General features: G+C 41.4%; 1 protein-coding gene across 7 annotated transcripts in view; it reads right to left on the minus strand.

Moving 5' to 3' along the window:
* GHR (growth hormone receptor) overlaps positions 1-27,257 on the minus strand; it is a 132,438-nt gene that overhangs the window by 67,797 nt on the left and 37,384 nt on the right. For 6 of the 7 annotated variants that reach the window (XR_012832965.1, XM_075739673.1, XM_075739672.1 and 3 more), the window contains exons 2-3: positions 22,225-22,309; positions 2,918-2,997 (exon numbers count right to left, since the gene is read on the minus strand). Coding sequence is in view for 6 of the 7 variants with exons in the window: in XM_075739673.1 (XP_075595788.1) it covers positions 2,918-2,987 (70 nt within the window). In the remaining variant the exon portion in view is untranslated. Of the gene's footprint in view, positions 1-2,917; positions 2,998-3,299; positions 3,489-22,224; positions 22,310-27,257 lie in introns of all 7 variants that reach the window. The other variant, XM_075739674.1, reaches the window with a different exon arrangement.

Below are 27,257 nucleotides of genomic sequence, written 5' to 3' on the forward strand. Positions count from 1 at the left end.
TGCTAATAAACAGATCTCATTTAGTACTCTGTCCTAAATCATGCAAGAATGGCAAATGGATGTTCTCTCATGCTGTAATCTCAAATATTCCTGTTCGACTTACACTTTCTTATCTGACTTTCTCAGCTGAGCATCTCCCCTACTCAGAATAACTGTGTTACAGCATTAGAAGCAGTTTAGCAGTTAGAAATTTATTCTAGGAACAACAAAGCTCTGTTCCCTTCACCCAAATTCTTTAATAATGCAGCAAATCAGGACATATGTATTTAATATTTTTTCTTGGATTTGAGCACAGGAACACAATTAAAATATTCATTTTTTTGACTCTAAAAGTAAGCTCATGGAAGTTACTATTTCATCAGTACAAAGTCACACAAAGGTGATGTTGTAGTTAAGTTTTATTTCTAACACAGATTTTTACAGAACTTAGGACATCTGGACCACACCTCATCTGTCAAGGATCAAAAAACCCTCATGTGCTCTTAAACCTTGAGAGAGAAATCAATTTGTCCAGTAGACGGCATCTGGGCAGGATTATTTTTGTCTAGTGAATGAATGTACTGTAAAATGCAGATACTGCAGGGGGAAGGATCAAGTCAGGACACGTTCATTTTTGTTCTACTGACCATGCTGTACAAGGCAATGAATAGAAGCTGGTACGTGTATCATATGTATCATATTTCACTATGAAATACTGACTTTCCACATTTCAGCAGAACCAAGGAGGCATTTGCAAATTTTATTGCAGTTCATAGGTCTAACTAAAGAGATTGGTACACAAAGCGGGGGAAACAAGTATATACCTTTATTCTGCAAATTCCTATCGGAAAATTCCTCTTCTTTTAACCAAATCGGAAGACAGAGAAGGATTCAAAACACATTAAATAAAAGCCCCACATTGTTTCAGCTCAATTATAGTATGAAAATAAATCCTTCACTGCCCCACTCTTCCTTACACACTTCTTAAATAGGCACACTCATTTCTTATGGGACATGTAGGTAGCAGAATGAAAGTATTGCTGTAAGCAGGAAATGAAAGTAGGGAACAAAAGTGAAAATTTGATTCATTCATCACCTTCAATGGTCAGATACACTAGGAACTCAAACCAAATTTGGTAAATGTTAAAGGAAAAGCCTTAACTAGCAAGGGGGAAGAGAATCTTATAGATTATCTTTTTGATATCACAGAGGACAAGTGCCTGAGCCACACACATAGAAGTAAATAAACAGAAACTTGTGTTTTCCCTATCCAACCCCTCTTTTTTAACAAACAAAACGAACTTTATGGAAGAATTCTCTGAAAACTGGTCATTTGAGTTCTAATTATATCTTATTTCAGCTTAATGTCACCATTAACAATGAAGTCATATCCCTTATATCTCTCCAGGGCTTCTGCAAATATGGGTATCTAGAAATTTCAAGTATGCAACTCCAAGAAAATACAGAGCTGTATCAGAGCAAAGGAGGATGATTATACCTTTAAACTGTAGGACAGTTATGACTACAGGCAACTATGCCACAGCCCTTTGGTTTAGTACCGTATTAGAAAACTAACACTAGACCAGCTAATGAAACATGATTTGCAACTCTATAGATATTTAATTTGCATTCAGTAACACTTAAGTATGGAGCTAAAGAAAAAGAAATTGAGACATGTCAGAAATTTTCATTGAAAATTTTAGCAGTTTATTTACAGTTCATTGTGGAAGCTATTCCCACCCTACTTTTTCCAAAATTACTTGTCAAACTGCCCTCTCTGACTTTCTCTGCTAACACTCATTTTGGCTAAGAGGTCAGGAGGGACACCTGCTTAAGGAGCCACCCTTCTGCAGCTGCTCCATAGCTCTGTGAGAAGCAGTGAAAAATTTGCATAAAATTAGTAATTATGGAAAACTGTTACTGCTCTCTCCAAAGGCCAGAATAAGACAGAGCTGACCAGATTAAGTTGCATTTATTTACAAGGTCAGATCATAACCAGCATAAGCAGATCTGTCTGACACAACATAAAACTCCCATTGGAGTTAATGGGAATTTTTCGTTCTAAGTGAGTAAAAGACCAGTCCCAGAGGACCCACCAGAGTCAGGACAGACCTACGGGTGATACAGAAATTGTTCTAAATCATTGCTGTATGCAACAAGAAAAAGCTCAGCTGGACCAAGTACTTTCCAGCCTGGCATTTAATTCAGGAGATGGAAGAACTGAGGTGAATAAGGATGGGAAGAACAACTGTGGAAAGCCAGAGGTACACTCAGTGGATATGAACCCTGGGCAGATCTGTTGAATCATGAACACCACAGGATGTGCATTCAGAGCTTCTTCTCACTAAAGAGGCTTCTGCTGGCTACCCACAGCCAGCTGGCTGGTTGAGGGTACATGTTCTTTTCAAATCCCTTTTACAACCTCTACTCAAGAATTTCCAAGTGTATTTCTTATGAAACTTGTTCATATTGGCCTCAGACCTGAAGCGTACAGTCTTAAAATGCTTCCTCTGTACTTCCAAATAGTTCTACACTTAACATATGAATATAAAATATATATAAAAAGACTTGTTAAGCAGAAAAACGACCAGTTTCTATAAAAAAATTAACCCAATACGATTCTTTCATAACTTCAGTACCTGAGCAAAGAAAATCCAGGCATCTAACACCAACATTGATCCAGCCTGTTTACACATCACACTTCTAATGCTGTCTATGAAATCCACCTTCATTCTGCAACATGCCTCAATCTCATCCACTATCTTTCAACAAGATTAACTGATGTATTTTTTACATTATTTATCCAGGTTATTGCAATCAAGGGACTTGCATAGTCCTGACATTTGTAATATAAAAAATACTCTTTATATAAAGCTATATATATATACATACACACACGTACACACACAAAGGCACAGAAAGGTATCATAAAACTTACCATCACTTGCAGAAAGTGAGTCATTTGCACAAACCAGTGCCAAAGTAAACAGCAGATGCCAAAGATCCATACTGCTAATTCTGCAATAACAAAAGACAATAAGAGAGTTTCTTTGTAAACCAATATTACTAACTCATATGACATGACATTTAAACTATTATCTAGTTTTATTGAATTTCTGATTGGAATAAACCAGAAGCGTATTTAGTTTACAGTTTATTGCCTCAAAGTCATACATCATCTTGCAGGTTGAGAGAGTAAATATTATTTTTACAAGAGAACTAGCTTATGGGTTTCTAGTTCATTTTATATAGAGGGGGGGAAAAATAATAATCAAGCATTGTCAATCTCTAGTCTGCTTCCAGCGAGTAGCCACACTCACCCCACAGCAGCCTTTGGGGGATGGATCCCAATGACTAGCTTAGGTTAAATATGAAAGTAGGAAAAGAACGGTATCTCATTGAGGAAACAAAGAGATGATCCCCTTTCCAGCTCATGCTCCTCTGAAGCTATATTCATCTCTGCATGCCAGGTATAACCCTTCCTGGGTCTAGGACTACCTGCAGTAAAGCTGAGAGGAGTGATGCAGTTTAATAAGCCAGCTCCCACAGCAGAAAGCCAAATGGCTGATAGCAGAGAAACACCGGCTTAGCACCCATGGCCGCTGCCTGTGGCAGGCAGCACACCAGGAGTGGAGAGGGCAGCAGTAGCCGTGGGGTTGCAAGAATGAGTAACCTGGGCTTATTCTATGGTCTGATTCCTACCGGCACCCTGCACAACCCTGAGGACCTGCCTCAGTGCCCCTGCTCTGCCACACTGCTCTCCGGGTCTGCCATGGAAGCTCTCTCATGCTGGAAGCTGCTAGCTGCGTCAGCTCTAAGAAGGCACCTTCTGATGGACCCGAGCACATCCACACAAGCCTTTACAGCCTCCAAGCATACAAACCTTTACAACCCAAGCATAACCCAAGAAGCCTTTACAACCTCCCCAAAAAGTACACTCCTCCTTCTCCCTAATTCACCTCTGCCACACACACATAGCCTACAACCCCATCACATGATCCTGTTTGATGGACAACTGCTTTGCTCCTGTCATTATCACCAGCATCCAGTAGCAATGGGAAAGGGCAAAAGCTGGGATACACTGGACTTATGGGCAGTGAAGCCTTCTGCACAAAATTGTACCATGCCCCCAAAAGCTCATGAGGTCTCCATACGCAGTAGAGAAATATAGATAACATGGATTACTACCTGCCATTTACAGCCATGCCAGTGGAGCATAGAGCTTCCTGGAGACCTTCAAAACCAAAGCTACAATGCTAAAATGAACACTGTTGTGGTTTAATCCAGCAGGCAGCTAAACCAACCACACAGCCATTCACTCACTCCCTCCTAGTTGAGATAAAACTTATGGGTTGAGATAAAAACAATATAATAGGACAGAAAAGGAAGAGAACAACAACAATAATAATAAACAAGTAATGCACAGCACAATTGCTCACCAACCGCTGACCAAAGCCTAGCTAGTTCCTGAGCTGCAGTCCTCCCTGGCCAACTCTCCACAGCTTATATACTGGGCATGACATCATATGGTATGGAATATCCCTTTGGCCAGTTTGGGTCAGCTGTCCTGGCTGCGTCCCCTACCAGCTTCTTGCGCACCTCCTGTGGAAGGCTCGTGCCTCCTCGCTGGCAGGGCCTGGGAAGCTGAAAAGTCCTTGACTTAATTGTAAACATTGCCTAGCAACAACTAAACATTAGTGTGTTATCAACACTATTTTCATTCTAAATCCAAAACACAGCTACTGGAAGAATATTAACTCTATCCCAGCCAAAACCAGGAGAAAAAGGCAGCAGTTTCTTGTTCTGTGGCACAGAACTGCCAAGATACACCAACACCCAGCTCAGTGAGGCAGCGGGGGGAGAGAGAGGGAAGGAAATAGCTCCACTTTCACATCTGACCATAAATTGGTATGACAAACCTTGATTCTACACTGGAGTGTTTTCAATTAGACATTTGCCTTCTTGATCTAGCAGGAGATGAAATCACAAGTGTCCAAACAACCAAGCCCGCTAATAAGAATTTCTAAGTGGATGTTACTGATTAAAAACCGATGCTGTCAAATCTCAGTATCAAAGTCTCCTAGTGGAGTTAGCAAAGTTTGAATTTAATCAGAAACTGTAAAACACAAGCATGCAGAGTACGTAAAACTATGGTAACACTGAATTTAAAAGATTTCATCCTTAATTTTCTTACACCAAGAGAACAGATTGAATCACACCACAGAAGAAAAATGAAACTATTACCAACTCCAGATTTCTCACTCATGCTGTTTAGTACAAAACTTGAAAATCAGAAGGTATTTCTCACACCCTTATTAACACAACTGCTCAATATTTCTCGAGTTTCAGGATCAGTACAAGAGTCATTTATTCCAACCGCTCTAGGCTAGCAGAGTCTAACCCAGACCCGCAAAGGCAAACCAGGTGATGCTCCCCACCGCGCCCCCACCCCGGGAATGCCCAGCTGCACCACCCGGGCACCCTGCGGCCAGTCTGAGCGGGCACAGGGCAACTGCATGGAGTGGGGGGAGCTCTGGGGACCTGCTAGGCAGGGCTTTCCTCTGGCCAAGCAGACATGGGTCTCTCCAAAGGTAACTACCCCACTCTCAACTGGACAGGGAGGAAGGAAGGAAAGGGTACAGTGAGGCTGGAGGCGCGTTAGTGAGGATTTGGGGCAGTGTGAGAGTAAGGCAACCTGGGGAGCAGGACCAGAAGAAGTGAATGCTGCAGCTGCTGGAGTGCGTAGGGCTGGGAAAAAGTTCATAAAGCAAATCACAGACCAACAATCCTCCTGCTCTCAGAGAGGAGCTACACTGGCACAGCACGAGGTTCATCCAAGATCAGCCACATTTTCAGCTAGCTCAATTGTTCGCCTGCTCTATCTGTACTCTTGTTTAAAGAATTCTTATTGTCTTTTATTAATAAATCTTCTACAGAAATGCTGCTCTGTATTTGCCAATTCCTCTCTGCTTACATGATTTCTACCCCGTTGAACAGCCCCACCCCCTCTTCAGCCTTTCCACTTTCTCTCTCAAGTTTTTTTTTTCTCTTTCACAGGACTGAGCACAATGTCACTTCATTTAAAGCCTCCTGCTCTCTCCCTGTTCCAATAACCAGGCATCCCATGCTGCCTCCATATTCACACTTCCGTGCTCTCCCGTGTCCACCACTCTGCTGATCTGCCTACCACTCTTCTCCAAGCTTTCCTACTTCTTCCAGCCTAACAACAGCCACAAGAAAAGCCCAAACCCCCACAGGAATTCTGCTGTGAGAACAAATGTCATCAACAGAGTCGATCATTCAGAGAGCATCTGTGAACACCACTTCATTTTTCATACCCACACCAAACAACTCCATGGTGGGACCAGGATAAGCCCCCATGTGCAGCTGTCACAGCACGGCTATTCCCTCCGTCCCTGTGCTGTGACTGGCAGCCATCTCAGTTTCCTCCCAAGAAGAGTGGTTTAGCAGCCTGAGTACCAACCCTGGAGCCTAGAAATACATCCCAGAGGTCAACAATCACATTGAACTTCAATAAGGTCTTGTTGCTGCAGATGAAGACAATCCCATTCCAGTACTGCTCTTCCTCTTGCACTAGCAGACTTGCTTACATACCTGCAGACAGTGAACTATACCAATAAATTGTTCCAGTTAAAATTAATTCATAAACATTTATTGTAAGAAACCTGTTTGCTGACCAGGTTTATCAGGACTGCACAATGACGCACCACTGGGAGCAGAGCCAGGGCAGCACAGGCATGGGAGTGAGCAGCCAGGGTGGAAGGGAGGACACAGCCACCCCTTCAGCATCAGCTGCTACTTGTTTAAGAGCAATTCTATAATTATTGGGAAAGTCCCTGCTCAGCCACAGACCTTGACTAAAACATCTAGCTCTCTGAAACAGGGCACAGGATCAATTTGCATTCCTAAACCTCAAAGGTGATCAAAATTGCTGCTTAATCCCTTGCCTTTTCACTACTAAAATGCAGTATAGAACAAATGATACTTCTTCTGTGGATTCTCACAAATGCTGCTATCTTGGCGAGCCAAAGCAACAGTGTCTCTGCTCTGCCTAAATCCACATGGGATCCTTCATTGAGTTATCTGTCCAAATGAGCTGCATGTGGGAGAAAAATCCAAGTGGTGTAGTCTGAACATACCCAATACGGACAGGACTGAGCTCAAAAATGGTAACTGCTCTCATTTGACAATACGGATGTGCCACGCTCCACACTTTGTACGACAATCTCTGGAAAGGGCGAGTTGTGCTGGCTCCTTGGAGCCCAAACCCAGAGCCCTTGGGACAGGGTGCATACTCAAGGTCTCTCCTAGGCAAAAGGAGCTCTGCAAGGGGCGTGAAGTATCAGGGGACTACATGACCTCTCTGTGTCCAGGACACATACCAAAAGCTCTGCTGGGTTGCAGGTATGACTGCAGCTTCTAGAAATATCGGAGGCCAAGGGAGAGCTATACCAACACAGCTCCGGTCTCACGCGAGAAAATCTGGTGCTAAGTAGGAGCTGCCCATTATGCCACTTTTGGTGGTACAGAATAAAATTTCTGAGAGAAGAGTCCTCTGAATTGCTATCTGCCCTACCATCAGACAGCTACTGCCTTGCAGAAAGTTCTCACAAATCTGTCTTGTAACCACACGCTGTTGTCCCTTTACGACGCTCTTGCAAGCTCGCTGCCAACAAGAACTGTATTGTTCAGAGGCTGCAGTGTTAACCTAGCAAGAGACAGCTTCTCTGTGGGCTTTAAGACAGAACTGACCTTTTACAATCTAGTAATATCTACCTCCCAACACCTACCTCTGTATGGTTATGAAAGACAAATGCCACTAATAAAGTCCCTGTTATTTAACAGGAAAAAAAATTCAATGTCTGTAATATACACTATTCTAAGGAATAATAGTCTGTATCTTATCCAACTCCAGCAGTTTGTAAGAATGAAGAGAGCTAAAACCAGAAAAAAATAATACAGCAGCTGACTGTCCTCAAGCCAGCTGAAACTTGACCACAGGAACATTTGGCTAGAGGTCAGCTCAGGCTAATTGCTTCAGTACAGAAAGGGAGCCAAAAGTTATAAAAAGGATAAAAAAAAATTCTTGGCCCTTTTCTATATCAATGTTGGAGTAAGGTCAATCACAAGTGAATTTAAACATGACATGTCTCCAGTGGGACGTGAACATAGTCAGCATAAATAGGCAAAACTGGGCCAAAAACTCCCTGAGAAAAGAAATAGTTCAGTCACAGCATGCTGAGTGGTTTGCATCTACTCTGGTCAGGTAACAATGTTAACACTCAGAGTAAACCATAAGGCATTTTGCTTATGAGCAAAACTGTGAGATCTTTACATTTAGATAGCTCTTGAACCTGAAAGGACCTAAAGGAAGGGGAAGGACATTACGTTTCATTAAACTGTGTCCATGAAGGGACTTCTGCTTTTGCAATCTCCATTAACTCACTGTACTCCAAATATGAGAGTTTTTTCCCCGTAACCTCTTCCAGTTTAGGACTGCTTGCCAAAGCAGCACATGTGCAGCTAATCCAGAATCAAGGTGGCCTCTCTGCTGCAAACCACACCACAATATTATCGAGCAAAAGATTAATCTGAGGAGATTTTCTGTATATTGCTACGTTTCATCATTCCATCAGATCACACACAGGCAAGGACACAAGAATGTGCTATGCAGATGAACACACACCAATACACCTACCACCAAGTAAGAACAAGTGCTGAGAAGGGAACAAACTCTAGGCTCTCCAGATCTGTCCTGAACCTTGTTTATGCAACTACCAAATACACACGTACATACCTATGCAGAATTTTTCTGGCTGAATGGCCTTTATTTTTCATAGTACAGATACGCCTTACAAGCTATCTCATGGCAAGATTAGTGACACCAAGAGGAAATCTTCTTTCTGTGCTTGCATAAAAACATTGACGCTGGTTTGGCTGATGACACATAGCTGAAATCACTTTGCCTGCTTACCCTCATTCCCCTAAATGCCAACAGGACAGAGTCATTTTGCAGATGAAATGAGTTACAGCCCTTCCAATCAACACAATCTAAAACTGCCACGGACCTAAAGACTTCTTCTCTTGCTTGCTGATATCACAGCTTGATTGAGTCATCAGCAGCGCTTGGATGAATGCCTGTTTTTATAGAACCCTTGTCAGGGTTATACGCTCAGCCGTGTTAAGAAACAGAAATAACAAATTGTCACAGTTGATATGAACAACACACCATTCACCTAGTGCATGCGGTTATCTGGGATGTGAAAAGAACAAGGAATAATACGATGGAAGCAGAAATTATGTACTGCAGATTAAAAAAAACCACCTCACAAAAGGCACATTTCAGAAAAAAAACCCCAAATAGCTAACAACAAAAGACAGCACCACTGGAAAAGAATCACAGAATCCCAGATTGGTGGGGGCTGGAGCAGGATCACCTAGAGCAGGTTGCACAGGATCACATCCAGGCATGTTTTGAATATCTCCAGAGAAGAAGACTCCACAACCTCTCTGGGCAGCCTGTCCCAGTGCTCTGTCACCCTCAAAGTGAAGAAGTTTTTCCTCATGTTCAGATGGAACTTCCCGTGTTCCAGTCTGTGCCTGATGCCCCTTGTCCTGTCACTGGGCACCACTGGAAAGAGTCTGGCCTCTTCCTCTAGACATCCACCCTTTAGATATTTGTGTTGATGAGATCCCCTCTCAGTCTTGTCTTCTCCAGACTAAACAGCGCCAGCTCTTTCAGCCTTTCCTCATACGAGAGATGCTCCAGTCCCCTCATCATCCTTGTAGCCCTCCCCTGGACTCTCTCCAGTAGTTCCTTGTCTGTCTTGAACTGGGGAGCCTAGAACCGGATACAGTACTCCAGATGTGGCCTCACCAAGGCAGAATGAAGGACTCTGGCATAAAGCTGTATTTATTATGCAAATTTGAGGATTATTAAAGGGCACATCATTATTACAAACCAAAACTATGGGACAGAGGCAATTTTATATTATTAATTAGAGCTCTATGTAAGCTAAATTACTTAAAACTGTTATAAGTATTAAAATTGAAAGTGGAATCTACTAAAATAATTGCTCACTTTGGATTTAGAAAACTTACTGTTTCGTAAACGAACTTTTAATTTCGGAATAAAGACTATATGAAAGCTTTATTTTAACACCAAATTTGTTTGTATCTCCATTGTAACAGATACCTTCAATACTTTTACCAGAGCTGATTTTTTCATGGATAGATGTGTCAACTAATTACTCTGATTTAAATTGCATTTATACTGGTAATAGGTCAAATGTTTATCAGTTCTTGGATGAGGTTAAGGAGCTCTTCAGTGAATCCAGAGTTTGGACATCGCTCTGGGCTTGTACTGAAAGCTGTTCTACGGTAATCCACCTACAAAGTCATACTCCAAGAACCGGGCTATGAAGGATCCAAGGATGGCTATGGCATATGGTGTATGAATTCTTTATTTATAATAAAATTTGTTATGCTTTGACAGCAGTAACATAATGGACTAGGTACACAGAGGGAATATATTAGCTATAAGACCAGTAGATCATCTCCATCAGAAGACAATTGCTAAAAAGAATTGAACTTTTAGTCTTCAGTTTCTGTCTACTGCATAGATAGAAAATTTTGAACTTGGAAAAGACTTAATTACTTTGTTTGACTTTTAATCCTCAAAACACATTGAAGCAGGAAAAAAGATGCATGTCAGTGCAAAGAAATTGCAGCATTTAGCTGCTAACATGCAGATGTGAATTGCTGAACTGATACTCACCTTTACATGTACTTGTGTCATTAAGGAAGAGGATCCAGGCCTGTTTATGAGATAGGTAATTTTTTCAGGCTATAAACGCTTCTCTCAACTACAGTGGTAATTTTTCCTAGGCTTTTTCTTCTTTCTTTTTATTAAATTATTATTAATACTTAGATAAAAGTCATCCAAAAGACAGAATTCAGCTCTTTGCTTTGATATTTGTACAATCAATTGCCAAGAAAAGTGAGAGAATTTCTGTATATGAGCAAAAAGTACATTCCAGTTTGTTTGAAGTATAATGCATCAATTTAATGTCAAACATCATGACAAGAAAGGAAAAAAAAAGTCTGAGTCTGTATCTAGAACCAACCCCATAGCAGTCTGTACTAAAAAATGTGATTTTACTCAAAGAAAAACATTTCACTGAGATAATTATTCACACTTAACATAAGAGATTAAATGGTATTTCAAGTGCTGTAAAACATTTCTGTTCCAGTGTAAAAAAACAACCCAAAACTCTTCAGGGTCTTGCTAGTATTAAAGTTTAAATTCGTTCAGGACTCAGCAGTGTGGCCTCAATGCAGCAAAACAGTTAAAGACATCTGATTTTAAGCAGGAGAGGCTACAGATTTAACATGAGAACCTGGCAAAGTAATTCCCCTAGCAGAGCCAGAGGTGCTTAGCACCTTGCAGAAATTACGAAGAAATGACGAAGCACAGGAATCGCGGTGGAAAGCAATCTATGCATCTTTACTGGGAGTCTAGGCTGGAACATGAGGGGAAAAAAACAGGATTACTCACATGCTTAATATTAAATAACCTTCTTATATGTGCTGCTGCATTGCTACTGCACAGCAGGCTAGTTCCGGTGTTCCAGTTGGCATTTTCTTTGCAAGCCCTCTCCTGGGGACTAGTGCATGTCTCTCACTAGAATTAAAAAGCGTACTACCTATACTTGGGCAAATAGTCAGGTTTCAGCACACAGTATGTAACAATTTGCATCTAATCTCTTGGAGCTTTTCTGTAACATGAAAACCTTGCTCCCCCTGATTTCCTGAAATTGCTCTTTGAGGTCTGAAAGGCATGTTTGGGTTCAAGGTGATTAGAAGAAATTAAAGATGCTTTGTTCAAACATGCTCGGCTGTAATCAAACCAGATGATGCTTCTGCTGACCTCAGGTGAAATGGGTGGGGGAGGCGGGGTTGGTTACAGCTGAGCAGGTTTGAACAAAGCATCTTTAATTTCTTCTAATCACCTTGAACCCAAACATGCCTTTCAGACCTCAAAGAGCAATTTCAGGAAATCAGGGGGAGCAAGGTTTTCATTTTAAGTAGTGTTTATCTATACAAAAACCCACTTATTCCAGCAAAAACATCTCCAAGAAGCTGTAAAATTTAAGTTCAAGACCCTGGTATTTATCCTTGACTAATAGAACTACTTAACAGTCCATTACCATGGGACAAATTAATTATATGGTTTAATCGCATGTTAAATTATTCACGTGCTCCTAATCAGATTAAAGACTACATAGCAAAGCCTGTATGGTATTTAGGAAGTCATTAACTTAAATAGCGGATTAAGTGAAAGCTGGTAAATGACAAAAGATTTGAGCAGCATTTCTGGATGGCCACTCATGACTCTAAGTACTCACATATTTACTATGACTTGGTCAACAAACAAAGATTAATCATCTTGACAAAAGATGTAACAGTAAAAAGCGCATTTTAAAATGATGTAATTTTGTATGTCCTGAAGTTCATATCCATTTAAAATATGATTTATATTTATTTAATTTGCACCTGTAATTTACAGATTGAAGCTAACTTTAAATCTTGTTTAAACTGATGTTGAGTTAGAATATGAGCACATCTATTCAACACAACTGTTCTTCAAAATAATTGCAAGTAAAATTCTGTTTAACAAGTTCTCTGTTAATGAGAAACAATATGACAGAAACTGCTTTCCACGTGCCCTCTGTAAGATCATACCAGCATTGCCTCCTGGCCCATTCTCTGCTGATTTGGTGTTTTAAGTGCATACAAATTTGAATATATAAACTGTGGGAACCTACCAAAAAGTAGAATACTGCATTCAGCAACTGTATAAACCCCTTCGTATAGCCATGTACAAAGATTTTGAGCTAGATCTTTAATTGTGTAAAACAGCACAAAGTTGATTTACTGAGAGACTGAGAGCGCGCTACTGAATGAGACTAGTAAGGGGAGAAGATTATTCGGTATTTTTAAATGCAGCATTGCCAAATCAAGTTTTCATGAGGTAAGTAGTAACTTGTGAAGATAAGCTGATGTCCGTTCAAACCTTTCATAAAATCTTAGAAAGTCAGTTAACTTCTTCCACCATTTACATTGGCAAGATCCAGAAATTAAAATAGCCAACTTTTAAATTCAAAGTATGTTTTGATGAAGCATCTCACATACAAAGATAGTCTAATGTCCACACTAACAAAGTTGCTTCAAAACACATCAGCATTTTTATATTCAATCCAAACAGGATCTCCAGAACCTTTACACTGAACCAAACACTTCTGATGATACACATTTTTATGATACAGCTGTTAATGACACCTTTTAAGCCAAGAGTCAAAGGAGGGATGCTGTTAAGTTATTTTAATCAGAGATTTTTCCAAGGTTAGCATGTCTAGTATTTCCAAATACAGGGAGACAAATCAGCTCATTTCACTAACTGAATTTATTCAAAGTCAATGTAATGTATATACTGGGTACACTGCTTTATTTTTTAAGGACTTCAAGCAACTTTTCTTCCAGATCACATTTTGAATCGTATCATGGCATTATTTTAGCCATTTCAATTATCATGGGTCCTGAAGCAATTCTTCACAAGGAAGGAACAGAAGGGGGTTTGGCTTGTGTGCCTGCGCTTGCACGCACTGACCACAGACATACGCACACACGCATATTGGCTTTTTGCTGAAACATGAAGGTGTAACTTTACCAGTATGCAGCTGATAATTCGTATCCCCTGAGAGAGGGAGGTTCCAGCCCATGAGGCAGGCGAGCACAGGGTAGAAGACAAAAGATCTGATCAGGAAGAAGTATGGCAAGCCTTGAGGAAAGCCTTTTTCCTCCCATTGGAGCGGTGTGAGGATATGTGACGTGGGATCCAGGCAGGCTTGGAGATCAGGTTGGAGATGAATAATTAATAAGGAAGTGGAGACAAGTGGATTGCACAGCGGGTGATCAAGCCAGCCTGACTTTGAAGGGAAATAAACTGAACAGCCATGGCTGGTAATCTGTAAAGTTCGTGACCTACTGAACAGTTACTAGTTTAGTGAAGATGAAAATTGCCCCGTAATCTTCTAAGTGGGCACCTGCATCTAGCATAGCACTACAAGAAAGGATATCTTCTGGAATAAGCAAGATAAAGGGAGATGCCAGGCTGCAATTAGAAATTCACATGGGAAACTGATAGAGCTTAGTCCTGATGTGCAACATTTCCTCTGAGAAAACCTTACCAACAAAGAAATTAAGAAGTGTCTGCAAAATAAGCAACAGAAACAGCCATATTAATTTTAAAGGTGATTTGCCAAATCTGTTTCTAAAGAAGTCTTTTAATGCTGTCAGACAATGTTTTCCATCAGCAAATCCTGAAGCAGTCTGCAGTGGGGGTCAGTGGCATTATCCAGTTTACAGACGGGGAAATAGAGACACAGGCTTGCCTGCATTTACACTACAGCCCAGCAGCAGACTAAGGCATGGATTGCAACCCTCTCCCTACCACAGAACATTGCAGGTCTTGTGGATTTATTGACAGCCATCTTAGCATGAGAAAATAAAGCTGTAGTGGATAAAACCAAACCAAACCAACAAATTGTTTGCATTAAGAGAGAAAGAATTGCATTTAAGAGGAAGACCAAGTCATTTGAAACACTCAAGCGTAGCAAAACCTTCTTCGTAAGTGTATAGCTCTATTTTACAAACAATAGGAATGAACCATGCTCTTTACCTATGGCAACTCCAGTGTAGCGGATGTAAACCTCTCCCTCCACACTTCCCACTCCTAAAACGTCAGAGACTAAAACAATCACAGTGCTGCATTGCAATCTTTGCTTTTAGACATCACAGATAAAATACAAGAATGCTGAATTAATCAACTCAAAACAGGATACTCTGCAACGGGTGCTGCAACAGGGCTGCTCAGTGCAAGGCCGGCTGGCTGGCCAATGAAGAGCGCGTCTGCTTCCACTGATGCTAGGACCCTCTCCTCCACAGGAACTCTATCATGATAGTCCTCCAACTATCTGATTAAGAAAATTAAATGTTGGAGCAGATTCAACTGTTTTTTATTAAAACAGACTGGTGCATTCACATTTCTCCGTTGCTGTTGTTATTTTACACAGGAGCATGGAGAAACAGACTACAGACAAAATTCACAAGATACCTGCCCTGAGGAGCAGCTGAGAGCCTGAGCCTTCAACCACCACTACCACAAGTATTGCTCAGACTCAAACCCATTTCATGAGGGCTATTCACAAAAATAAATCCCATACCAAGCTGGATCTCAGGACTTACGTTAGACACACAGTACAATAAAACTGAGCAGACTAAAGCAGAGCACATTGTACTGTAGCCACAGAGAGTTTTGTAAAACCCTACTGGGTGGTCTCCTGGTCTAGTACGACACCAGACTCCTGTGAAGCCTGACCAGCAGTCTTGCCTCAGTACCCATTTTTATACTGCAATAGGGAGTAAGGCTGCTTGCACAGGAGCCTGACAGCAAAAATCTCAGCAAAAAATCTGGCTGTTTCCCTTTAATCAGTAATCATCCCTCTCAACACTGGGTCCTGTGGACTAAACTGCAATCTTTAAGAAGATTTCACTCGTGACCATGTGTGGAAACTGACAGCATAGAAGGGAAAGAGTATGACTGTTTCTTTTTGTTGTTATTACACTGAATAACTTTAACATCACAGGGAACTTTATTTTTAGAGAAATAAAAGGCTTCCATGTTTAGAAAAATCTTACCATATAAAAAAAAATCTTTTTCTTTCCTCTTTTTTTTAAGGAATCATTAATGATATCATCTGCTCCTAAAATATGTATGACACTTAACAATCACACTTGAATCCTGTGTAAGCAACCACGTTCACAATAAGCATGAGGAGACTGACTGCTCTAAGGTTCTACTCCAAAGTCTACAGCAGCATTAGATAAATCACTTCTGCATAGATTATAATTTTCTCAACATAACTAAAACTGTGGAGTATCACAGCAGACACAGCTTTGAGTTTTGAATTGCTGTGATGCATCAATTAGTCCAGATTTTTAGTTCACTTACCACATACAATTTTTTCTTCAGCAATCAGACTTGATAATAGGTGACTGGACTCACATTGAAAAGAATAATGACTGGGTATAGTTCATTCAAGGAAGATATTTTTTGTTTCTACTTTCAGAGATTTTAAAAGTGATAGTCTGCAAAGATTTTTGACAGAACACCAACTAGTTAGCTCTGAATATAAATTGACACAGGGTGCTCCAATCACATATAAAAACCCCCAAGCCCCTCAAAGTCTGTAGCTCTTTCATAGCTTAGAAAGTGATTCCAGATGTCTGCTGTTCTATGGGCTGCAGAGAAGAATTAATTGCAGGATTACCCAGTGGTTTATAAATTAGTTTCTTGGCTAAGAAGGGTCTGGTTTTGGCTGGCCTGGAATTGAGTTTTTATCTCCCCAGGAGAGAACGCTTTCTTCCAGTCTCAGACACGCTTTATGGTAGATATATAAAACTGACAGAAAAAGCACATATTCTGGGTCAGCGAGGTTTGTCCTGAATAGCTCAGATGGCAAGGAGGTACCCAACAGCTGTACCCTTACAGAGTAGGAAAGTCCTTAAAATGTAGACCTTGCAGTTGTATTTTAATTTCCCTCTTTTTGTTGTATATTAGAGGAAATGTTTTTTTTAAGATTTTAAGTCTTAATTAAAATATGTGCATTCTTTTGATACAGATACTTGTTCTAGATCTTGCTACAGCTACTGCTAGGTATACTTACATGTTTGATAAAGCATTTAGAGAATAGTTTTGAGCCTGAAATACAACAGAAAAGGTAAGAAACTTGCATCACGCAGTGTGTAATTTTTTAAGAAACTACCTTATTTGAAATAACCCAAAAGCTATTTTTTTCAAGAAGAATTTGTCCTGTGGCAATAGTACATTTAATCTACTGGTGTCATCTGTTATGGTAACAAGCAGCTGTTACTAGGAGCTATAGCACAAATTAATAGAGATGGTGGTAAAGCTTTAGAGAGGAACATCTGAAAGAGAGGACTAGCATTCCTTTAATGAAAATTGGATTCTTTAAGTAGGTTTTTATTTATGGCATATGGCTCATAAACCAGATCTAACCCATGAAATGATGCCATCCAGTCTGTGTCACTTCCGCCTGGAGAAGATGAGAAACGGCTATGAAAGCTGTGAAGGCTGCCTGACACACACACACACACACACACACACACCCCCACACACCCGTTTTTCTGCCAGCACAGGCCAAAGGAGAGCTTGGCTTCCGCCCACTGCCATTGGTGCAGGGAGACATGGGGAGCTGTGCTTTTCTAGCCCCTTGCTCCTCTCCCTTCCTTTTTCCTATTCCTTGGTGTCTGCTAGTGATGGAAGTAGGAAGGCAACTGCCTTCATGAGGAAAAGAGATGGGAAGAGGAGACTTGCTTGCAAAGTGTGGTGAACCTGGGAGAGGACACAGAGGGTGGACGGGGTAAGATAAAAGAGGGTGGATGGGGTGAGACAGGCTGATGTTGTTGGACTAACAGCAGGACCACTGCAGCTAAGTGGGAATACTGAGCTTAGCCTTTCCAAAATTCAGATTTACTTCCCACATACTACTGCAAAAACTGGACTATATGGACATATTTTTACCCTTACATAATAAATCCTACAGTGGTACGTACAGTGTAAGACTTGATTTGCTGGAGTGCATTTTTAAAGCACACTGTGGTGGGTTGACCCTGCCTGGAGGCCAGGTGCCCACCGGAGCCGCTCTTTCACTGCCCTCCTTAACTACACTGGGGAGAAAAGGTATAACAAAAGGCTTGTGGGTCGAGATAAGGGCAGGGAGAGATCACTCACTAACTGTCGTCACGGGCAAAACAGACTGAACTTAGGGAATTCATCTAATTTATTACCAAGTAAAACAGAGTAGAGCAATGAGAAATAAAATCAAATCTTAAATCACGTCCCACACCCCTCCCATCTTCCCGGGCTCAACTTCACTCCCAATTTCTCTCCCTCCTCCCTGCCAGCGGCACAGGGGGATGGGGAATGGGGGTTGTGGTCAGTTCATCACATGTTGTCTCTGCTGCTCCTTCCTCCTCAGGAGGAGGACTCCTCACACTCTGCTCATGCTCCAGCATGGAGTCCCTCTCATGGGAGACAGTCCTTCACAAACTTTTCCAATGTGAGTCCTTCCCACGCACTACAGTTCTTCATGAACTGCTCCAGCATGGGTCCCCCATGGGGTCACAAGTCCTGCCAGCAAACCTGCTCCAGCGTGGGCTCCTGTCTCCACGGGTCCACAGGTCCTGCCCGGAGCTTGCTCTAGTGCGGGCTTCCCACAGGGTCACAGCCTTCTTCGGGTGCCTCCACCTGCTCCGGTGTGGGGTCCTCCACGGGCTGCAGGTGGAATCTCTACACCCCATCATCCTTCCTCCACGGACTGCAGGGGGACAGCCTGCTTCACCATGGTCTTCTCCACGGGCTGCAGGGGGATCTTGCTCCAGTGCCTGAAGCACCTCCTCCTCCTCCTTCTGCACTGACCTTGGTGTCTGCAGAGTTTCTTACATCTTCTCACTCCTCTCTCAGGCTGCATAAGTTCTAACTTGTTTTTTCCCTTCTTAAATATGTTATCACAGAGGTGCTGATGGGCTCGGCCTTGGCCCGCGGCGGGTCCATCTTGGCTGGCATTGGCTCTATCAGACACAGGGGAAGCTTCCAGCAACTTCTCATGGTAGTCCCCCTCGCTACCAAAACCTTGCCATGCAAACCCAATACACACCCAGAGCCATGTGCAGGAGGATAGGTTTCCACAGATTTATATAATCTGATTCTTCTCACTGGTTCAGTGTAGTATATTTAGTCTGGAAAATCTATTTTTCACAAATAATTCTCAAACAGCATATTGCTAAGACAGTTTACTCATAAGGAACAGCCAGAATAAAAATGGCTACCAATGAATGCAGAGTACTGTCTTTAAAAGAAAAAAGACCATTAAGTAAATACTTTGTGCATTATATTTTAATGGTAACAGTCCTAGTTTCCTTTCTACTTTATCTGCAGTAGTTAATAAAATATGACTGCCTGTAGCCCTTTGCCAGGACATAATACCTGACTTTACCAGACTTGTTCAAACTGAATCTTAACTTTGATTTCAAATCTGCAGTAATGTATGACTCAACAGCAGCAGAGTTTAACTCAATTTATTTAACAGCAGATTAAATTGTCCTACTGATGACTGTATCATTAAATGCTAAAAAGCAAGCCCTTCAAATTATATGATGAACTGATAAAGCAGAAGTATGAGGAATAGCCAAAAAGCTAAAAAAAAGGAAAAAAAAAAAAAAAAAGAGTGGTTTGTGGGTTTTTTTTTTAAAAGTTAAGTATGTATGTCTCTGATCTATTCAAAACACTACTGATCAAAGGATTTGGATTGATCCCAGTCACAAACTAGTGGACATAACCCACACATTGTAGATAACTAGTCTGTGGCAGCCTAACATCACCAAACAAGTTGCCTGATGAGAAAAGTATTACAGCATGTTGGTATTAATCCGACGGATACATTTATTGTGTTACTGACATTTTCAGTAGGCACGTCCTTCCCTGAACTTAAAAGGCTGTTCAAAAGAGAAGCCCTGTAGTCCTGTAAGTTTTTTCCACACTGGAGGAACAGTCAATTTTATTTCCGTACTCTTAGCTTTTCTCAGGCTCTCACAGCACCACAAATGGTTTCCATACTCCACACGTCATATTCCACAGCAAGCAACTTAGCAGAGGTTTATTTAAAGGACAGAGAGGTGTGCTGACCTGGTAGCTGGATAAGCGCTAATAGCTAAAGAAATTACGGTTACTGGAATATTTTACAGCAGTATTTTACAAACATCTCTGCTAGTTTTGGCCAGATGTTAATTTTTTTCCAGCATATTCAGCAGAACTACCAGCGCTGTCAAAATCTATTTAAAGCTGTGCCTCATGCGTTATCTTCCATTGGAATTTTAAATGTCAGAGAGGCACAAAACTCTCGCCACATCTATGGGTCACTTTTAGTATCCCAAACTTGAAATAACAAGGCATCTGTTTAATTTTTAAGGAAAGAATGCAACACATTCATTTAGGATAAACAAAAACCTTATTCAGAGTAGAACACTTTATTAATCACAGCCTAGAAAATGTGCAGATGAACATTTCCCACTGTGCATAATATATTAGATGTCTCAATTTCACAGAAGAGCTGAACAGTAAACTTGCCTCCAGATGACTGAGTCTGGGGCTGGTACTGCCAAATGTTGTACTAAAAGGCAAATATATGAAGGCTAAGCCATTAATTGGTCTACATGGGGACAGTTATCACATTTCCAGTTCTTAATCTAAAACTAACTTGGCATGGGTAATACAAATTACAGACATGTAATTTTCAAGATACCTTGTCAGCATAATCTCCCCTCCCCTATGATCACGTTTTCCTCGGATTAGGTTAGTTGCTTTTCCCTGTGCCAAAATGCTCTTTATCTATAGTTAGTGGAAAATACCAAGCAAGAAAGCACCACAGAACTCATTCATTTTTACCACCTGGGGATCCACTATCAATTTCCAAGCCCAGGGTCACACTTAAATGCAAAAGGTTTGAACTCTCTTCTGGTAACGCAGCGTCCATACCACATCAAATCTGACAGGCGCTGTACGAGTAACAGCATTTCCTAAGGATCGGGATGCTCTGGTCTGTTCTGGAAGTTAAGAATTATTACCCCTCATTTACAAATAGGACACAAACACACGAGGCTATGAGGGTGGCGGGACACTTGAGTGAGCCCGTGGCAGAGCCCAGCAGCCAGGCCAGACCCCGGGTCCAAGCTGCGTGCTCCCAGTGCTGTGCGTGCTTCTCGCACCGCTGCTCGCAGAGGAATTGTGAATGGGCAGCTTAGCCAGGGATGGACTGGCTCACTAGGCACGGAAAGCCAAGAAAACAGAGCACAGAAGCAGCTCTCTGTATGGTTGTGTTGCCATGCTTCAGCTATAAAATGAGAGAAGTCATTTGTAAATTGTTTTTCGTGTGTGCTTAACTCCACATGAGAAGGCATGGTAACCACAACGAAGGCGGCTCTGGTCGAGGAGGTCCCTAATGACTCTAAGTTACGCCTACTTCACAAGTATTTTTACAAGTAACTTTTCACTATTCTGACCTTCTCATTTCCTTAGTGGAATTGGTATATCCTTAGACAAATTTCCTAAGCAGAGATCCATGGTGCAATGAATCCATCTAGAATTCCATCTGGTTTCAGAAACATTAAAAACATGGACATACAGTAGCAAGTTTTACCTATTGTTATTGCAATCAAAGAAAAAAATCTCTAGAATTTCTCTTCTATTTAATGACATTACATTTGTGTACACTTAGACAGGAATCGCCAGTTAAGTCTCCTAAAATTGCTATAGTATACAGATAGGAGCTGTAAATTATCATGCAGCCATTTAACACCAGATAACAGCTTTCCAGTTCCATGGCCTGAGCAATCATAGGTCCAAATCCCTTATACCACAGTACATTTTTGTGATATTTGATTCAAATTTACCCTACTGTAATCTGATTAAGCATTCAGTAATACACTCCATATATGAATTAGACCCAATATGTACATTCAAACTAGATGTCAATTAAGTGTGATTTAACCAGGATTTGTTATCTAAAACATTTTCATACACATTTTCAAGTTCTCTCTCCCTGGAAAAAGCACAGATTTTTTTTTTTCCTCTATTTGTTTCTATATTGTGCATTTAAAAAGTCAGGCAATTAATACTTCAAATAACATTATAGATGAGAAATGGCTCATTAAAATACAATATAAAAATTTTTCTCTGACAAGGAAAAATGGCTTTTAACCACTTCTACAAGTTACCAAGCCCTTTGTCTCAAATGCTGGCTACTAGAGATTGGTAAAAATGAGCTTGAAGCCATCATTTTACATAGGGATTGAATTTGATGGCCTTAATTCAAATATCTCTATTGTTTGGGGTAATAAAATATGACGATAGGATCCCAATCAGAATTCTGTATACTGCGTATTATCATTATTGCCTTCTGTAGCAACGGGTCATGAGATCTGTGAGGATTATCTGCAGAGCACTACAGGATATAATTGATCGCTCTGCTTAGCCAACATTCATAATAAAGTCACTTGCAGGTAAGACCAAAGTTATCACACTACCTTAAAGGTCAGCAGGAGATGGATGATGCTTCACGTCTCTCTCAGCTCAACTGTGAACCGCGACCTTCTCCAGCCATCCCAGTACCTACACAAAATCAGGGGAAACAGAGACAAGAGATGAGTTCTGGAACAGCAAAGGTCACCGGTGGGGGGAAGGTAACAGAACAAACTCTGAACAGGCATCCTGGCACTGTTGTCCCTTGGGGAAGGCCACCTCAGGAAAGGCCACCAGCCGGGCAGTCTGCACAGCGGCCCTGAGCCGAGCACCTGGGCTTCTCACTCAAACAGCAGAGACTGCCAGAAACCCCTTGTGTCGTTGGGGGCTTGCCAAGCTGCAGGATCCTGTGCTAACCTTGACATTAAAATGCACGAACAGAGATTGAAATGGCAAAGAGAAGTCAGGGTGACTGATCAAGACTCATTTTCAATGCACATCCATGGTGGAGATCAGTTGGACTGGAAGTAAACTCTGAATCACCAAGAAGAGGGTGTGGATGAGTAGTATCTTGCTGCTACTACTTCAGACAATAAATCACAGTGTAGTGACCTATAAACTTGTAATTTTAAGAAAGTAACATTTCCTTTTTCTCTAAAAGAACAGTGTGTAAGTCTCAGAAAGATGTCAAGCTGTTAAAAAAAAAGTACGTCATTTGTTATGTTCAGAATTCCTAAGCACATTATCACTCCCATGATATTTGGCACAGCAGAAGCATCTAAAATGGTTTTGAATTAGTAGTACTTCTGTATTTAAATAAAAATAACATTAATTCAACATGGAATGTTACTTCTTCCCAAGGATGCAAGTCAGCTTTTTAAAGCCTTTTAAGAAGTCAGCCATGGTGCCCACATTAATTGAATAATTTACAATAATCTGTTTTCTAGTGGGTGGGATTATGAAAAGACAACCAGATTTCACAGTATCGGGCTCTTTAAATAACAAGGAAAGGAAAGCAGTCTGCAAAACCCCATAATGTCTAAAGAAACACTGTGTACATTCAGACGGAATGCCTAGGGCCACACTGCGCTAGACTTAGCAAGAAGAAAATAATATTTTAACAGAGAGTTTTCCTTGACTAACTAGCACTGACTTAAAAAAGAGCAACAGGAATCTTGATTTGTATTCATAGAATTGTCTTCATTTTATGTGTGTTGTTTTAATGTATAGATAGATCCCTAAACAACAAATAATTGAAAGCAAAATGTGATTGTGAGTGAAAATTTCATCATATTTCTCAAGAATCCTTCTTCAGTGCAATGTGTAAAAAGGCTGTGTCACATCTGTATTTACATTAACAAAAAGAAAACAAAACAACTCCCCCACACACTACTGAAAGAGAAAATCCTTGAACTGAACAGAGAGGAAAATTAAACAGACATTTGAAAATAACAGAAGTCATTTTCCATGCAAAAGCAAGAATAATATGCAATAGCAATCAAGGTTAAAAAAAATCATCTGAAGTGTGGTTAGCTGAAGTGAAACCTGTAAGCAGGGTTCTCTCCTGGTTCACATCATGAAACAAGAGGACTAGACAGGTCCATACATTGTTAAATCTTTACCTAATCTACCCCATAATATGCAGAGCCAAGTTCTAATATCCCACTTTTCCAAAAGAGCCTGCTCACATTTCATCAGGCTGAGAATCTTACTGATTGTGCAACCCATTTATATATAATTCTGTAAGGAGTCTTATGTTGATTTAATTGCTGACTTTCAAAAGCACTCTTAATTTCAGAGAGAATAATTGACCAGCGAGCCACAACTCTCTTTTCCAAAAATAAAGGGATAGCTTAGACTGAATTTAGCAAGTGGAAATGATCTCCATGTGACAAAGTCAGAATCCTACTACAGCAGGACAGGGAAAACTACTCCAGCAGTCTTTCCAAAATATTTTGAAATCCTGCTCAACAGCAGAAAAGACCTCTTAGCTACTTTATGGGTGACAAAAGGGAAATGTCCTAACTTCTCATTACCTCATTGTACTCAGAACATTTTGTTTCACTCTTGGTAGCAAGCAGTGATAGCACAAAGACTGCATGCAGTGACGCTGTTTATTTGCAATACTGCAGTTTAGAACAAGCCACACAAACATGAGGACAGTTATATCTGCACTTGGCTCTGACACTTCATTATGTGTGAAAAAGAGGCACTACTGCACAAAAGATAGCAAGCTAGATGTTTAAATGGCAAGCTGCCACCTTTTAAAAGATTCTTGGAAAAACTGCAACTTCTGCAAAAGGCGAACATAGATTTGTGTGAATAAACTATACAGGTGAGGGTTTTTGAGACACATATTTTCTCAGTGTCCCATTTCCTGCTAGGATAGAATTAATTTTCACAAGAAGCTGGTAGGGGACACAGCCAGGACAGCTGACCCAAACCAGCTGAAGGGATATGCCATACCATATGACATCATGCTCGGTTTATAAGGGGAGAGCTGGCCAGGGAGGAGGGATTGCCGCTCAGGATAGACTGGGCATTGGGTTCCAAGCGGTGAGCAAATTGCATTGTGTATAACCCATTCTGTATAGTCCTAAGTACTGTTGTTATTTCCCTCTCCCTTTGCCGCCCCAGTAAACTGTCCTTATCCCAACCCATGAATTTTACCCTCCACTGGGCGTGTGGGAAACAAGTGAGCAAGTGGATGTGTGGTGCTCAGCTGCTGGCTGGGGATGAACCATGACACTCAGAAATGCATTTGATTATTCTAACCCATGTGGTAAATGAAAGGATTGCAGCACTGAGTTAAACTAGGGCCCATCAGGACTAGTTTGCTCCACAAACTAAGAAACAGACTCAGACTAATCACTCCCTTGATTGGGATGTGAGGATATGTGCCCATTATATCTTCTAAGTATGTCCCATGCTAACCTACCAAAAATTAATAAAGCGGAGAAGATGAGATGGATCCAAATGTGCCAAAAGATCTTTTGGTATTCAAAAGAACATCTAAGCAAAGGCCCAGTGCTGAAAAAAGTTTGAAAGGCTTTTGACACTGTCCCATGTGAAATCTTCCTTGACAAATTGATTGAAGTACAAACTAGGTCAGTGGACAATGAAGCAGATTGAGAACTGGCTGAAATGCTCACCTCAAAGGGTTTCAATCAGTGGCACAAAGTCCAGCCAAGGGCAACTCACTAGTGAAGTAGCCCAAGGCTAAATGCTGTTTTAATGACCTTTTTCACTGAAGAGGTGATCAAACAGGTTGCTTAGAGAGGTTGTGGAGTCTGGAGATACTCAAACCCCAGTTGGACTTGGCCCAGGGCAACTGCATTAATGAAACTCCGCTCTGAGCAGGAGGGTTGGACTAGATGATCTCCAGGGACCCCCTTCCAACCTCAATGATCCTGTGATTCCATGATTCTGTATATTTAGATATGGAACTGAAAAGTTGCTGGCAGCAGAAAAAAAATGAGGATGATATAAATTACATACTTTGGAAAAAAGATGGTGAACTATGGACACCCTATGATTGCATGGGCCATTGAGATTATTTCCAATCAGACACATGACCCGGATTCACAAATTCTAACAGATTGTTCAGAAGTCCTGCCCCTCCATTAGCCTGGGCTACCGAAAGACGCGTAAGAGGATTTCTGGCATCTGTGATAAACTATTTCCACAGGGTTTGTGCTTGTAAGATTTGGCCCAAGGAATCCTACTTTTCTCTTTATTGTATTTCTGCTGTATTTTACTTCTTTCCATTTCCAGTTAAACAATTCCTCTACAACTAAGCTCAAAGGAAGACAAAACAATTTGCCTGAGTTTTATACTGATTGTATCTGATACGTATTTTGTCTCTCCAGTTTGCATCAATTGTGATGCACGGCACTTGCTGAGAGTCCCAAACTATTTTCTCCTAAACCTGTTTTGAAAATATTTGTCTTAAACAGAAGGAAAAATGGGTTCTTCACATGCATTTTTAAGATTTCTCCAATGAAGTCATTCCATCCGTTTGGGGGCAAGTTGAATACAAGTCACCAGTGTGCCCTGGCAGCCGAAGGGCCGACCATGCCCTAGGGTGCCTCAAGCTCAGCACAGCAAGCCGGGTGAGGGAGGTGACTGTCCCACTCTACACTGCACTGGTGCGGCCCCACCTTGAGTGCTGGGTGCAGGTTTGGGTGCCTGCACCCAAGTGTTGAAGGACATCAAACTATTCCAGTGTGTCCGCAGGAGGGAGACCAAGGCGGTGAAAGGCCTTGAGGGCAGGACTTCGGGGGGAGTGGCTGAGGCCACTTGGCTTGTTCAGCTTGGCGAAGAGAAGGCTGAGGGGGCCTCAGGCAGCCTGCACCTTCCTCACAGCGGGCAGCACAGGGGGGTGCTGATCTCTCTGGTGACCACTGACAGGACACCAGGAAATGGGAAGAAACTGCACCAGGGCAAGTTCAGGTTGGACATTAGGGAAAGGTTCTTCACTGAGAGGGTGGTCGATCCCTGGAACCGGCTCCCAGGGAAGCGGTCACGGCACTGAGCCTGTCAGAGATCAAGGACAACACTGTTAGTCATACGGTTTAGTTTCAGATGGTCCTGCGAGGAGCAGGGAGTTGGACTTGATGATCCTGATGGGTCCTTTTCCAACTTGAGATATTCTATGATCCTTCTTAGGTTTACACTCCTTACCTTCAAACTCTACTTCTCTAGTATAATGAGGCTTCACATCCCCACCTGAAACACCATTTTGCAGCTGTGAACTAAAATTCTCTCATTAATTCTTTTTCTCTGCACAGGAATTCCCTAAATTCTTTCAAGGAAACACTAACAAAACCTATCAGAACCTTCGGTCATCTTTCCCTTTTTTCCTCTATTCAGACAGCTAAGGCTTTTAACTTGTTTTCCTCCTTTAACCCTTCCAACTTGCCTCACCAGCATACCCTGGGCAAGGGGTCACATTCTGGTTCCAAATCAGAACCTCATATCCCCCTCTCAATCTCTTCATATCGTTAGGAGTCTAACAATGAATCTTGCCCTTCATGTTTTAAATACTTCACTGAACCACATTTCTGTTCTTGCACATTTGGCAGTCTTTGCCTCTTTG

The sequence above is a fragment of the Balearica regulorum genome, chromosome Z, assembly GCF_011004875.1.
Source record: "Balearica regulorum gibbericeps isolate bBalReg1 chromosome Z, bBalReg1.pri, whole genome shotgun sequence".
NCBI classification, from domain to species: domain Eukaryota; kingdom Metazoa; phylum Chordata; class Aves; order Gruiformes; family Gruidae; genus Balearica; species Balearica regulorum.